This window comes from Vulpes lagopus, chromosome 8, assembly GCF_018345385.1.
Source record: "Vulpes lagopus strain Blue_001 chromosome 8, ASM1834538v1, whole genome shotgun sequence".
In the NCBI taxonomy this organism is placed as follows: domain Eukaryota; kingdom Metazoa; phylum Chordata; class Mammalia; order Carnivora; family Canidae; genus Vulpes; species Vulpes lagopus.
Genome location: NC_054831.1, coordinates 89636675 through 89653129, shown reverse-complemented (window position 1 = coordinate 89653129; position 16455 = coordinate 89636675). Strand labels below are relative to the sequence as shown.

Here is a 16455-nt window from a genome sequence, read left to right as displayed (position 1 = left end):
CTTGAGCCAAGCACTGCACTATTTTATGAGCAGTGAGTTATCCTCGTGACTCCGCGTGACAGAGTTCTCCCAGTGACTCTCCACCTCCCTCCCCGGTTTACAGATGAGGGAGTGGAGGCACAGAGGTTTACTTGCCCAGGGTCATCAGCTGCAGGTGGCAGACCTAGAATTCCAGGTGTTGACTTCAGAGCCCATCCTCTTAACTGAGGTACTCTTTGACTCCCTGACTTGCAGGACAGAATCCTTTCCCCCTAAAAGCTTGGGTGAGGTGACAGGACAGCAGGGGGTATGACCTTGAAGTCAGATGACCTTGAAGTCAATACTTGTCAGAACATGGAGGAAATGTCGTTGTCTCCCTAACACTGTGATGCTTGCTTTCCTGATGCTCCTTTACTCTCACTCCGACCCAGGAATCTTTGGGGATTTGGGAGCCATGTTCTCCCCACTGTTCTCGATAGAATTTCCGACCAAACCTATTGCTTTTCTGAGCTCACATTCCCACTCAGTTGTGCTAAATTCAAAAACAAAGACAATGAGAAAAATAGGTATTTGTGGCCACCATAAATCTTCACATACCTCATAAAAACCTAAGGCAGACACAGAATTGAAAACTGAAACAGCTCTGGCCAGGTGGCATTGAAATACTGGGAAAATTGGGGCTGTGTCTGCAGATTGTGTGGATTAAGTGCATTTGAGGCACAAATCTTTTGTGGATCTAATCTATTGTAGGACTGGACTTGAATTCAGCAGGGTTCTTTGTGCTAAATTAAGATTTTTAGTTTGACCAACAAGGCCAGGAAAATGTCATTGAGGCTTCTCAGATCAAGAATTAATACAGAATTCTGGGTCGAGCAACTTGAATTGCAAAGGTAATTTAATTCCTTAAAGGTACATCCAATAGTTAAACTCGGTTGTGAGCTTAAGCCCTGCAGCATACTAATTAAATGCTCTCTGAGTTCTCTGAGGTGTCCAGCTGTTTCCCTTGATCATTCTTCCTCCTCTGTCGGTGGGGATTTCTTTTTCTGTCTCCCCACTCTGTGGGAGAATTTCATCTCTTGCTGAATGACGGTGGTGCCCACCCTTTGTGGGACTTGTGGTACCAGGCAAAGCCCCAGCAGGAGAAGGGGAGAAGGCTGGAGTATCTGCCTGGTAAGGAAGAAAGAAGCCTGTGGCTTGTGAACCCAGGTTTGTTAGGATGATATTTCTTTGTCACCTTCCATTTCTTTGGAATCCTACTTGCTGCCTGGGATTTGACCCCTTTCTCCCTCCCTTTCTTCTTCCCTTCCTTGAGAGAGAAGGGGGAGGGAGAGGCAGAATGGGAACGAGAGAGAATGAGAGAGAGAATCGTAAGCAGGCTCCAGGCTCAGTGCCCAGCCCAACACGAGGGTTGATCTCACTACCCTGAAAGGCAAAATCAAGACTCAGGCGCTTAACTTACTGAGTCACCCAGGTGCCTCTTGAACCATTGTTTGTTGTCTAGCTTTCTTCCTTAGATTCTAGCTAAACTATTTTTCTCTGAATTTGCTTAGTAAAGGAAAATGGTGGGTTTTTGAGAGTTAATTTATTCCTTTCAAATTGGCACCAGTTTAAGAAGAATTTAAAGGCTATTAATTAAAAATGTTCTCAATCAGTGGTCTCTGGTGGGGATGTAGCTTTGTTACTTTATAAGATACTAAACTTTTTTAAAGCTTACTGGTTTTTCTATTCCCTTTTCTTCTTGATATGTTCTAGTATTTCATAATTTAAAAAATGGCTGCACTCCTCCCCAAAAGACACTTTCAATCTGTAATCAAACAAAAAAATATTAAGGTTTTATTTAAAATGTTTTTGAATACGTGCTGCTTGCACATAAATGTTTTAAATTATATATTTTCAGCAGAGCCATATATGTTCTTTTGCCCTAGCTCTCTTTGAAAACTAGCAGAATGCCCCGTGCTGATCAGCTATGTGACCTTGAGTAAGCCACTTAATTTTCTGAGTTTCATTTTCCTTGTATGTAAAGTGAGGATAATACTGGAACCTACTACATTAGGTTACTTGTAAGAGGTAAATGAATTACATTCATGAAATGCTCAGGATAGGACTTGGCACACTGAAATAATTAGTTATATTTAAAAAGAAAAGTGCAAGGAAGTTATAAGCAAAAGTTAGTTTTCCTATTAAGGCTGCAGATGTTTAGTGGTTATGATAAGTCTTGCTTTGGAGTCACTGGAACCTGAATTTAATTCTCAGGGCCCATTCTCATAGGGTGTGTACAGATCGAGCCTCTGGGTGAAATGCCAATGTTAGTACCTACCTTCGGAGCAGGAGAATAAAAGGGAATAGTATAAAGAAGTGCTTAAAATATCTTGGCACATGTTAAATACTCTAGAAATGATAACTCTCTTGCCACTCACTATAGCTCAAATTGGCATGTTCTTTTCAGTCTTTTATATGCAGATTTAAAAAAGTCATAATTACAGTATAAGTACAATTTCATATCTTGCTCTTTTCAAGAAATATTATAGCACAAATGCCTACCACAGCAACTATAGAAACCGCTAAGCCAACATTTTAATGACTACATATATTTCATTAAGTTGTTCTATAATAATTGATTTCCCTGTTTCTTGAGGATTGAGCACTGAAGTTATTTATATCCAGGTGTCCCATTGGAATCGAGACCAAGTGAAACATCTTTATATGTAGACTCTTTTATATTTTGTATCATTACCTTAGAAACGATTCCCTGAGGATGTCTGGGTGGCTCAGTGGTTGACGCCTTCAGCTCAGGTCGTGATCCTGGAGTCCTGGGATCAAGTCCCGCATCAGGCTCCCTAAAGGGAGCCTGCTTCTCCCTCTGCCTGTGTCTCTGCCTCTCTCTCTCTGTCTCTCATGAATAAATAAATAAAATCTAAAGAACCCCCCCCCCCAAAACAAAAAACAATTCCCTGAAGTGACTGTTGCCATGATTCTGTGTGTTCCTGAGTGAACAAGAAGGCATCAGTGTGGGTTCACCGCTTTAGCTTTAGACCTAGCACATAGCCAGTGCTCAGCAAATATCTACTGAATTAGTGAACAGATGTGCATATTGTTGTATGATTTTCTGAATCTGCTAAAACTTTGTGTCTATCCTTTTTTTTTTTTTTTTAAAGATTTTTATCTTATTTATTAGAGCAAGCATAATCTGGCAGGGAGGGGCTGGGAGAGAGAGGGAGAAGCAGAGACGTGGGACTCAATCCTACAACCCCGGGATCATGACCTGAGCCGGGGGCAGATGCTTAACTGACTGAGCCACCCAGGTGTCCCTGTTTCTGTCCTATTTTATTTTTTAAAATAGCCTTAAAAACAGCCAAACTTTTTAGCCTCTGGGGTAATAGGAAAGGTAGTAATAGGTCATCTTTATTGAGCACTTTCTGTGCCCCAGGCATCATACTCAGGACCTATGTGCCTTACACCTCCTTTAATTTGCTGAACACTGCTCTATAGTAAGTACTGTTATGACCATTTTTATAGATGAGGAGACAGAAGGGTAAGTCGACTGGCCCCAAATCCCACAAGTGGTGAGCGGTAAACCCATATTCCCATGAGGCAGTCAGACCCTTAGTCTCTGTACTTGATGAACTAGACTCCATATCCCTCCTAATTCACTCTCGAGCAGCTCGCCCCTTTCCACTTGAGCCAGTCTAACAAATGATTTCCCAGGGAACCTGAATTTCTTGGCCAAATTCCAAACAGTGTGAATCAGGTGTGCCTGAGCCTAGAGGGTTTTGCTTCAGTCTCAGAATGAGAGAGCCAGCATCGTTTACAAGTGCTTGTTACTTAAAAGGAGTCCCACCTTTGCAGTTCACCAAGTGAGGGATGTATGGATGTATTTTTTTTTTTATAAACCTTAGCTTTTTTTATCCAAGGGAAGAATTTTATTACAGTGTTAAACATTCAAGGCAGCTGGTAGATTTAGAACATCGCCCATGTGGGAGTTATTAATTCATGAAGGAATATCTGGGACCAAACAATAGAAAGGATAAGATCCTAGGGATTAACCAATAATGCTTCCATTTAGTTAGCAATTGAAATAGAGCAATTTTTGAAGAGTATCAACTGTGTTATTACAACCATTTCTTCACTCTCTCTTTCCCTTTATCAGTCTATTATTTGATAATAATGGGGGATAATGGGGATAATGGCTGGGGATTTTCAAGAATATTTGCATTTGTGAGCACTACGTGGTATTTTTTCTCCCTTTTGCAAATAATTGACTCTTCAAAACAGCAGGTAGTTTATCTTTAGAATGTTATTTGCATCTAGTGATTTTATGATGTAGTTCTTTTTTGTAGCTTTTGTTCTGAGTGTTCGTGTTAATTTGTCACATTAAATGCTTGAAATGTTTTAAAAGGCGTCACTTCGTTATACTTGGTGTGGACTTCATGGTTCTGTCATCACACTGGTGATGTGAAGGATGGGGAGTGAGGGTGAGCCCTCATATTTCTGTAACTAATGTTTGTTACAGCCCCCCCGACTCAAAGCTGTGACCTTATGTCTCATTCATCCTCGCCAGGTTGTATCCCCAAGAAATGATGAAAAGCTTTTTGTGGGAAGTAACTGCCTCACTAGTTGGCATTCGGTAAAACCAAGGAATTCCAATTGGCAGATACCGTGTTGAACTAGAAATGTTTCCTGTGCACACGCCTGTCCTCTAGCTGCTTCCTAGTTCACGAGAGGGCTTCACTTGGTGTCAACAGAAGACGAAGGGCATTTGGAGGTGTGGTGAGGTGCTTTTATCCTTTGGGCAGTTTCAGGAATTACATGTGATCTTGTCTCCCCTAAATAGATAAAATGGAAATTACCCAGCTGTAGCTGGAATTAACTTTGGGATGGCAGGAAGGACTGTGCCTAAGGCAACATGTCATTTGTTGGTGATTTGAGAAGAGAACCCTGCAACTCTCCCTTTTTAAGGTGGGAGTGTATTGTGAGCTCGGTCATGAAAACCTGGGTATGAATCTGGATTCTACCCTTATGTAGCCAGGTGCTGTTGGTCAAGTTTCTGAGCCTCTCTGAGTCTCATTTTCTTCTTGTCACTGAAGTACATTGAATATGAGGATTAAATGAGACCAGGCCTATAATGTGCTTGGCATGGCCTAGTAGGGCAGTAGCCTGCTTGCCTACCTTCCTTCCTTCCTTCCTTCCTTCCTTCCTTCCTTCCTTCCTTCCTATTTAAATCCACTTAATTAAAATGTCATCTATTATTGGTTTCAGAGGCAGAAGTTATTGATTCATCAGTCTTATATAACACCCAGTGCTCAGGGTGCCTGGGTGGCTCAGTGGTTGAGCATCTGCCTTCAGCTCAGGGCGTGATCCTGGGGTCCCAGGATTGAGTCCCACATCGAACTCCTTGCGGGGAGCCTGCTTCCCCTCTGTGTCTCTGTGTCTCTCATGAATAAATAAATAAAATCTTTAAAAAAAAACAAACACCCAGTGCTCATCATATCACATGCCCTCCTTAATCCCCAACACCCAGTTACCCCATCCCTCTACTCCGCCCTGTCTAGCGACCCTCGGTTTATTTCCTGTGGTTAGGAATCTCTTATGGTTTATCTCCCTCTCTGATTTCATCTTGTTTTACTTTTTCCTCTCTCCTCCTATGATCCTCTGTTTTGTTTCTTATATTCCACATATGAGTGAAATCATAATAGTCTTTCTCTGATTGAGTTATTTCACTTAGCATAATACTCTCTAGTTCCATCCACATCATTGCAAACGGTTAAGATTTCTTTTTTGATGGCTGAGTAATATTTCATTGTGTATGTATATATATGTATACACATACATACCACATCATCTTTATCCGTTCATCTGTCGATGGACATCTAGGCTCTTTACACAGTTTGGGCCATCGCCTTTCTATATACAGTTCTTTCCTGTGACTTGGATTCAGTTCTTTTCCTTTTGCTGAAGATTCTTTGACCTGGAGAAGGCTGGTTTACCATGCTGGGCCCAGTGTCATCGAACAGAAATTTTGGTAACTCTTAGAAGAGTGAAGATGAAGTAGCATGTGCTTGGTGAGGTCTGATCCAGGCATGAGGTGAGCCCTCGCTGACATTTCCTCTGGGTCACTGACCATCCACTGGACTGGGGGTACCTGGTTGTGGGAGTCCCATGGTGAGGGGCTCCTAGTCACAGTTGGGTCCACAAAGAAATCAGTAGCTGTTTTTCAAAAGGCCCCAGGGTGAATGGGCGGGAATGCCTGACAAAAGTGTCGTGTGTCTATAGCTTTATATGATGCCTCAGTGACTCTTCCCAGCAGTCCTGCAAGGGAGCATGTGTGCTTTCTTCCTCCTACACATTGTACAGGCCCAGAAACAAACTCATTGAGGAAAACACTCATTGTCGCAAGAGTTGGAGAAAATCAGGTTTAAATTCCTGGATGGTCATGTACTCTCTCTGTGACCTGAGCAAGTTACTTTTCTTCCTGAGACCCAGTTTCCTTACCTGGAAATGGGGAGAGTGAACTTGTCTTACCTCGGGGGACTGTTGAGAGGATTAATTGAGGTTATGTAGCTCAAGCCCATTATCCTCAGTGTTGGTGAGATTTGATGTAGTGGGTTTTTGACTAAAATATGGCTTTGGAAAATTATATTTTTCAAAGGACACATGAAATTTGAAGACGTGTAGGCTGGCCTCACATGTAAAGGAAATTGTTGATGTGGATATGGGTGAAGAGAAGGGGAGAGATCAAAGATAAAAGAATTTTTTGGGCATAGTAGATTCATTGATTCTGTTAGAGACAACAAGTATGCTGGCAATCATTTTATCTTTCAGAACAGGGAAGAAACAAGGTGAAATTATGATGGAGCTTAAATTTGATAAAAATGCCAATAAAAGGAATTGATAGGAACTTTGTTGTGTTTTAGTTTGTTAAGAGGAAGAGTCGGTGCTGGACTCTGTAGTGTGCCGGGCACTCAGGCAGTGTTGGCTTAGTGTTGGGAAGATTGTCTTATAATGAGTGACAGATGGAGTAGGGGTAGAAAGCCTCCCATCGATGGAGATTTTTTTCTTTTTTTAAGATTTTATTTATTTATTCATGAGAGACACAGGGAGGCACAGACATAGGCAGAGGGAGAAGCAGGCTTCCTACAGGCTTCCTGATGTGGGATTCGATCCCAGGACACCGGATCACGACCTGAGCTAAAGGCAGACTCTCAACCACTGAGCCACCCAGGTGTCCCTCAATGGAGGTTTCTAAGCAGGTTACAGAAGATCATTTGTCAGAAATGTCATGGATGGCACTAGGTAGGAGGCTGGTCTCTTGAACAGTTAGTAGTGAAAAAGCCATAATCTACATGAAGTCTAAGGGAGGAAAAATAAAATTACATATAGGTCATTTAAAAAAAAAACCCTGAAAATGAAAATAGACCTAATGGGGTTTCATTGGAATGTTGGGGAAGGAACTTCATAAAATAGGAAAACACCAGTGCCTAAGTGCCTTTTAGTTACTAGAATATTCATGCCAGGTCAGAATTTATTTGAGAACTGGCAGTATGGAGATGATTTGGTAATCTTTCATCCTGATACTTGATCCTGGGACACCTCTCTTAAGTCAGAGGGCCCCCTTCCCTTCACTTCTTTGTAGAGTTTCTCTCTGGACTAGACATTATAATGTCCTTTCCCATTTTTAGATTTTATCATTTGGGAATGTATTCTTTTCCATTACTAATTATGAGATTAAATATTCTCTTTAAGGAGAGAAGGAGTTTTATAAAGGGAAACACGGACATCTGAATTATTATATCAGTTAATGTTCTCCAGTTATACCTAAAGATTTTGGGTTACTTATCAAAATAAAAATGAATCTTATTCAAGAGTTTATTAGGTACTATGGGAAAATTACATTGAAGTCAGACATTCTATCAGATATTCCTACTTGAAAAACATTGTGTTTAAAATAATTTGTAGAGGTGATTAAATATTGATTCCAATATTAAGAATCATGCCATTTAATTTGGGAGCACGAGCTTTTTGAACATAGTAAATAGGGAAGGGAAGAACAAGCTCCTGCTGTGTACCCAACATTATAAAAAACATTTTCTTTTTTCTTTTTTTAAGACATTTTCACATATGCAGTCTCATTTATGCCTTCAGCCCCCCCCCTATGCTGAAACATCACGAATCCTGGACTCCCAATCCTGATTGTTTTGGGTCAAATCACAACTCTTTCCTTTATTGTGGATTTTGGTCTGGATAAGCATCCAGATTTTTCTGAACCTTAGATCTCCTCTAAAAAAAGAGAGAGAGAAAAAGAGAGAGAGAGAGAGAGAGAGAAAGAGAGAGAGAGAGAGAGAGAGAATAATCCCCTAAAGCAGATAGAATAAACTAAGCCAATTGTAAGTAGGGCACTAAGCACAGTGCTTGGCATGCAGTATGTGCCAATAATTTTGATTAGTATTGTGTGGTGTTATCTCAGTTTTATGGATGAGGAAGTCCTAAATGTAAAAGAATTAACCTACATTAGATTAAAAGATGCTTTATTGGGCAAAAGATATCTTCCTGGAGAAGCTTTGAGGAGTATTTCTCTTACCTTTTGATGAGAAAACTGGATGCAGATTCCTCCCTTTTTCCCACAGATAAAGTGCACTGGCCACATGTTTCTCCCATCTCCTGGAACTTTTTTCCTATCGGGGAGAGGGGATGGCTGACAGTCCAAAATGTTTTAAAAAGCATGATAATTTTTTATAGTGATGAATGCTATAAAGACAGTAGGACCAAGCTGTGTGATCCAGGCTGTCTAGGGCAGTCAGGAATCCTTGAGGAGGTGCTGGGTGAGTTGACATTTCAGTATCGCAAGGAGGTAGCCAGTTGGATGTTCCTGCTGGAGGGAACAGTGAATGAAAGGGGAAGGGAACTGAGCATGTTGCATGAATAGAGAGCAGGCCTGTGTATCTGCAGGACACTGAGCTGCGTAGGAAAGCCCTGGAGCCATGATGAGTGTGCATTTATACTAAGAGCAATGGGACACCCTAGGAGGGTTGAAGCAGGGAGAGACATACTCTTATCTTTCCTTTTATTCATACTGTTAGGATTCTACACAGAGTAAATGAAAAGATTTGAAGAAAGTTTTATGTAAACCAACTGAATGAAAAAAAAATTAGAAAAATAAGTGAGGTATAAACTTGATGGAAATGTTTTTATCAAACGGTGAGTGGTTTCATAATGTGAACTTCAGCATGTGACATTATTGTACTTTCTAAACCCTTGACTAATCCAGATTCTTCGGGACCCATTTAAGTCCAGCCTTTGCTGGCAAATTCTTTTCACATCATTCTTTCCCACTTTTTTTTTTTTTTTAAACTTTCATTCTTTATTCTTTCCTTGTTTTGTTCTTTCATCTCCCGTGGCAGCCCTTGTTATCTTGGCCTTTTCCATTGCACTTTGAAGAATACTAACTACTGGACAGAAAGCTGCGGTAATGCTAAAATTCAGACTCATCAGCCTGGCATTCGAAAGTGATCAGTTTATCAGTGTTGTAATCCATCAACATCAAGTACCTTTTGTGTGCCAGATTCTGCACCCATCTTTATCATTGTGATAATTAGGTGAACAGTTCTTGTTTAGTTAAGAGCGCCCATAGACTCATCTTTTGAGAACTGCTTTAGAATTTTGCCATTTTTATAAAGTCTAATATCTCTCTCTTTGGGACCTCCTCGGTGAATCAGGGCTTCTTAAGGCATTGGTTGGAGAACAAAATAAATATACTGTCTGGATCTTGCCACCTTTAGTTCCAATTTGTTTCAGCTCCACTTCAAATGAGCTTTTTTGTTTCCCAAAATAATCAGCTATTTCTCAGAGACTCAGGGTGGGGGCTATGTGAAGTGTTTTGAATCTTTGAGACTCTGGGACATCTTTGTGGGGATGTGCTTGGCCAGCAGTGTTGGTATTAGGGAAATGAGACTGTGAGAGGGCTCACTTATCTGTACATTGGCAAATAGAGAAAGATAGCCTTGTAATAGAAAAAAATCTCAGAGGGGAAAGGAATAATAAAATCAAGCTGGTTTATGGTTTGTCAGCCCAAAAAGCTTTTAAGCCATATCTATAAAGGTGGATTCACTTAATGTTTGCTCTGCATTTCAGGCATCATTGTGTGATAAGTGGTGTAAATTTAGCCTCTTTAAGCCTGATCTCCTAGGGGTTGAGTTTTAAGCATTGGAACTTTATTTGAAAGGACTCTATTGATTGGGCTTTTACTTGGTCCCTCCATACTAAAGAGAGGTACTAAATAATGGTTTGGCCTCCCTGTTAGGATTTTTTTTTCTCTTAAATTCACTTTATAGGTTGCTCTCTCTCTCTCTCTCTCTGCCCCCATTCCCCACCTTCTATTTCTAACTGTTCTCCTTAAAAAGACTAAAGTGGTATGAGGGGGGGGAGGGAAAGAAAAATCAACTGTCACATTGTGAACATAATTGATTCAATAAATAACGTCTTTCAATTCCCAAGGCAAACCTCAAAGTCTTCACTTATGTCAATTAGTGTTCAGCTGGGTAAGTGGTGGCATTCTTAATTTAGACAGATGGGGAGAGTTTGGCAGTGCTTACTTCCTAAGGAGGGAGTGTGCTTTCCTGGTTATAAAGACATACCACCGGATTTAGGGGCCCACTCTGCAAAACGAAGGTTGCAATGGAATTAACGCAACCGTTTTTATTCTTCCTGAAAATAGAAGGAAGGCGTTTGATTGTCGTTCAGGGTTTTGTTGAAACAAACAAATGGAAACAAGGGGGATGAAAACGACCGACTGGATTGTGAGCTCCATGAGGGCACAGGCTTTGTCTCGTTTGTTCACCATTTAATCTCCAGTGCACACAGGAGGTGCGTAATATTTGTTGAGTGGATCTCTTGATGATGGAATGAGAGCAGAAATGAGCATAGTCAGACCTTAGATTAAGAATTAGGTTAAATTTCATTGGTTGTTTCATCCCTACTTGCCTCCTTACCTAATTCTTTGCAAGGCAGGTAGCTTGAAGTAGGAGTACAGTATGTACTGTATCTTCCAAAATCATGAGGGAGGACTATTCCATGCAGTCTCAGATTGGTAGAGCTAGAGGGGATCTTGGAGGTGGTGTCTGGCTGCCATTTACAAATTCTAGTAAATGAACCAGTTGTGCTTCAGAACCACATGAGGTATATTATAAATCTACAGGTTACAGACCCCAGCCCCAGAAATTCTGATGGTGTGGGTCTCAGTAAGGCTTGGGAATTCCCTTTGTGCTCCCATGGGTTCCCCTCCCAGTTTCGCATGCAGCTGCCCTATCCCTTTGGCCTTGCTGTTCCCTGAGCTCTCCAGGCTCAGTTATTCCTTGGCAAAAAGGAACTCAGCTTAAGTACCCCCACAGTCGGCCGTGCTGTGACCAGAAGCTGGGTCTCTCCTGACTCTGACAGCAGTGCTCCTGGGCTTAGTGTTCGCTGCTTAGTTCACCCCTGCTCTGCGCTTCTCAGACTTCTGTCAGGATCCTTTAATTGATACTCCTTCTAGCAGGACAGTGGCAGTGTTGGTGGCGATGGCTCGCCACAATCTGAAGCAGCATCTGAAACCTCAAGGAAATGTCACATTTTGTTCGGTGTCCTTTGGCACTGAGTATATTTTAAGGTCTTTCCTAGAGGCTCACCCCCTTGCTGTGGCACAGAATTAACCCCTTATAGGAAGCCCTGGTCTTTCTCTTGTAGCTCCTTCAGTGTTTTCCAGACCTGCCAGATCATAGGAATCACCTGGGTGCTTGGGTGCAGAACCCTGGGGCCTGCTTGAGTCCTATTAAGTCAATGTCTTCCTATGAGGGGTCTAGGGACCTGTGTTTTAAGTTCCCTTAGATCATTACTGTTCCCTGTAAACTGCTCTCCAGTCTCTGTGAACAGTGTCTCCCATTCCCCCTAGATCCAACTCTGATTTCCTTAAAACTCCAGTTCATAATTATATCATCATCCTCTACCCGTGTGGAGGCTTATCCTCTGGTCTGCAGAACTTGTTCTTGAAGGAGGCAAAGAGGGCATATCTGCTTCCCTCTAACCTCCAGGCAGATTTTGGCAAGGTGGGTGTGTGGGCAGGGGGAATGTGCAGTCGTGAGTGAGCCTGCAGCAGGGTCAGGGGGACCCTCTGATGCCAGAATAGAATGGCTCTCTGTTCTCTCCCTGTGCTATTACTCAACAGATGCAGGATTTTGGTAAAATTGCTTAAACCTCTTGGAGTTACTGTTTTCTCCCCCTCATGTAGAATGGGAATAAGAATAGTACTTGTTCAGGGGCTTGTATGTATTCCTAGGCTGGCTCTCAGGACACAGACTCAGAGACGGAGGTTCCTGCCAACTCCTCTCTCGTGAGGGAGTGGGGGAAACAGGGTCAGGCAGGAGGGGACTGAACTGTAGTAATGTTGCTGTGCAGGTCTCAGTCGATCCCAGGGGGATGCCTAGACATGGGGTGCCCTTCACAGTTGTCTGGAGTTGAGGAAAGGGGACTGGGCTTTTAGATTCTTATATCCACGGGTTCTTGGATGTGGGCCACCCCTGGAGAGGGGACATGACCTTAGGTAAGGCAGCCCCTTTTGGCTGAGGGTGGCTGCGTGCTATCGACAGTGTATAGTGCTGGCCTGCGGGGAAGGGGTGCCCAGCTGCTGGAGGGTTCTCTGTGGTACACTCTGCACCCACTGCCCAGGACCATGTTCATGAAAAGGTAAGCAGCCAGTGTGATGCACTTGTTAAGTGCTCAATAAATACTAATTATCACCAATATTATTCTAGCCCTGGTGATGCCACTTAGCAGGTGGGCCACTTGCAAGAAGTGACTTAATTTCTCTTGGACTGTTTTCTTATGTTTAAAATGGAGATTCTAAACACTCCTGTGCTCACTTCCCTTGACAAATTCTGAGCACATGTAGAAAAAAATGTGAAATTGGTGAGAAAAATACTATAAAATGTAAGGTAGGACCACGAGCTTACTTTTCTGAAATGAGTATAGGGCCATGACTTGGATTCCTTGAAGGGAAAGTGTCATGATAAATGGAAAAGTGCTTGTCCAGGAAGTATGGCATTTTGACTTTTCTTTCTTCTCTCTCTAGGGAATTAGAATAATGGAGATGCTGCTGAAGGAACAGTGTGGTGCCCCCTTAGCCGAATAAAGAATCATCAGTGAGTACCAAAAACAAAATCAGAATTATTTACTCCAGCCATGTTTTCATGCTTTTAAGCTCTGTGTCACGCATCAGCCTCCCTGGGATATTTATTCATGCTGTACATCTCCCGGTTACGGACAGAGGATACTGTCTCACAGGTCATTTGTTTTCTGTTCAGTACCTTCATGTACTTAGTTCTTTGATTTTCAGAGCAGTTTGCTACCACGTGCTGGGTTGCAACTGCATCCAAATTATTTAAACTGTTCAGCACAATCCAGCATGATTGCGACCCTCGAGGTGTCACACATTGGTAGACCATGGTTCAGGATTAACTGAAGCTGAATTTTATTGTTCTGGGAACAATGAAAGGAGGGTTTTATAAACTGTATTTGAAGCAGGAAGAGAAACAAGAAAGGAGCATGCTTTGATTGGCCAGTGAAATAAATATATTTTATTAGTTGTATATACTTCCACTGGTTGGGAGTGGCTGCCTGAGATGCTACTGAGAAGAATTCTGACATTTTGTGCATAGTATTGGGCTCTGGGTAAAGGTGCCCAGAGTGATTAGCAAAGTTTGCTGTATGCAGAGGATGGTAGAAAGACCGCTCTCATGCTGGGGCACATGGCACCTCTAGTTGAGGACAAATGCTATAGGGTTCACAGATAGCAGGGGGTTTTTAGAGTTACTTAATTTTTTTTCCTTAAGTTTTCATTGTCTACATGAAGGAGAAGGGTCTCCATAGTGGAGAGGACAGAACAAAGTTATTTAAGAGCGAACCAAAGCTTAAACAAGTGTAATGGATTTGCGCCTTACCAGATTTTTGGACTTGGATTTTTAGCATGTGAGAGAAGAGAAGGTAAGACCTTTGAGTAAGGCAAACATTTTTTGTCTTGGGTAAATTCATCATTACTTAAAATTTCCTTACATTGGCTTAGAACTATAGTACACAGGGTATTTATTGTATTACCAACCTTGGACTCTCTTTGTGATATACAATAAAGTTTGAGAACAATTAACCAAAGGAGAAGCAAAATGAACATTTATGTACAAGTTCTTTGGCACTGAACGCATGTTAGCCAGGCCCGTGAATAGATTTATTCATAACCAGGGAGGCTAAGATAATTTCATTTAGCACCAGCACGGCACATGGCAGGTGCTCAAAAATGTTGAAATGGAATCTAAATATGGTGTGTTTGTTCCTACATCCACTCTGTTCTTTGAAAAAAAAATTTGAGGCATTTTTGTGAGGTTCACCAAGTACCTCTAGAGCTCACACACTTGATGTGGATTGCATCTCACTCCTAAGGGTGAGGTCTATCGTCAGCTCCATGTTAAATGAGAGAATGTGAGGGGACTCTATTTACAAGTATACGTTGGTTTTCAAACTTGAGATTAATGTTTTGGAATGCCCTTGAATATCACAATCATCTGAAGGATGTGTTAAACATAGATTGGTGGGGCCCACTCTCAGAGTTTGAGTCAATAGGTCTGGGGTGCCGTCCAAGGACTTGTGTTTCTAACAGGCTCCCCGGTGATGCTGCTGCTGCTGCTGGTCTGGGGCCCGTACTTTGAGAACAATTGCTTCAAGTGAGGTCAGGTCTCTGAGTAAAGACAGATTAAATATAAGGGCACCGAGGAAGCTAGTAGCTAGGGCTTCCAGATTGTTTTCATGTATTTTGTTGCCTTTAGATAATCAGAGGAATGATTTTCTTGTGTGGTTTTTCCCTGATTTTAGCATCTCACCCACTTCATATTTAACTTTTTTTTTTCTCTGCTTAAATGATGACATACTCCACACTGGAGGAAAGACAACTGAAAATAATGAGAGGACACTCACACCAACTTGTAGTTTTGATTTTAAGTGAAACGAGGAAATTAAACCTTGCCTGTTGTCATAAATTACCCACATGTTCTTATTTTTTTGTTTGTTTTGTTTTGACTAAGCCGTGAACTAAGGCTTTGTATTGTTCCTAAAAGCAACTTACTCTCCTCTTTCAGGTGAAGTGGTTGAGGTCTGGATACTACCAGTTTAGTGTGGGACAGTTGTATTCAGGTTATTTAATGCAATAGAGTTTTTGAAGGATTTGCATAATTCAAGCTCTCTTAATTCATGACTCAGGGGTGCACATGGAGAGGAAGGGATATATACTCTTACCTCATGAATGCAGTTACTGCAAATTAGAGCCCGTTGCCAAGGCTTGAAGCTGTTTTTCAGTATCCACTTTATTGAAGTATTATTTATGTACAATTCATCTGATCAATTTTAAATGTACAGTTTGGTAAGTTTTGACAATTATTTAGAATTATGGAAGCATTGCAAAAAATGATCTAGAACATTTTAAGGCTTTGATGTTGCTGCCATGTTTTTGCCAGCTTATTGTTTCCCTTTTTTTTCTTGACTATTACAAAGTTTTGGCAAGCTTGAAATGTGCCTGTTTTAATGGAACTTCTTTTCTCAAACTTGGCTCTACAGAAAATGGAAGAATGGTTGAGTGTAGGGTAGCTATTGTTTTTATGAGCAATAAAATGTCACATTAAAAGCGGGAGATGGGCATCAGGACTAAGGTTGTAGAGGAAGGGTCAGTCATTTACTGCCCTCAGGCCAAATCCAACCTGCTCTCTACTTTTGTAAATAAAGTTTTATTGGAACACAGCTGTGTTGCTGGCTTTGTCATGGGTACAACACCAGAGTGAATAGCTGTGACAAAGAGCTCACCTCCTGCAAGGCTTAAAATATTTACTGTCTGGTCCTTAAAGAAAGGATTGCCTTTTAAGAAAAAGCTTTCTGTCCTGTGGTTTCAGTCATGTCCCTCCTAAGTTATGATCAAGGAGCCTTGTGGTGGTTGTTTAGCCCTTTCCATATAGCATTTGACCTCTTACCTGTATTCCGAAGTTAATAGTGTGACAGTTTATCTTCTTTGCATTAGCTGTAACCTCACCACTCAGATGATTTTGAGGCATAAAAAAGCATTGAAATTATCACAATGAAGTTAAAATAGCAACAGTGATGATTACAGTTGCTTATGAAGTTCAGTGCCTGTGCATACATCCTGTACAGCAGATAAAGTAGCATGTGATGTGGTAATCTAGGTGCTGTTTACAGTGGACTCAGTTTGCCAGTTGGGGAATTTGGCAGTTCTTAATTAAAAAAACATTTTGTGGGATTTGGATGAATGTGCATAGGGAGACCTTACGTACTATTTTTATATCATACCACATTTCAAATTTGCATAATTTAAATTCACGTGGAACATGACCACTTCCATGCCCAGACCTCAAGATGCTCCCCAGAATGCTTTGGCTTGTGTATCTATGTGGGCATTTGAAA

General features: G+C 41.4%; 1 protein-coding gene across 4 annotated transcripts in view; it reads left to right on the top strand.

Annotated features, from left to right (window-relative positions):
- PRELID2 (PRELI domain containing 2) overlaps nt 1–16455 on the top strand; it is a 68068-nt gene that overhangs the window by 46855 nt on the left and 4758 nt on the right. For all 4 annotated transcript variants that reach the window (XM_041768006.1, XM_041768007.1, XM_041768008.1 and 1 more), the window contains one exon: nt 13073–13142. In XM_041768006.1, the coding sequence (XP_041623940.1) occupies nt 13073–13132 (60 nt within the window). In that variant the 3' untranslated portion in view covers nt 13133–13142. The remainder of the gene's footprint in view (nt 1–13072; nt 13143–16455) is intronic.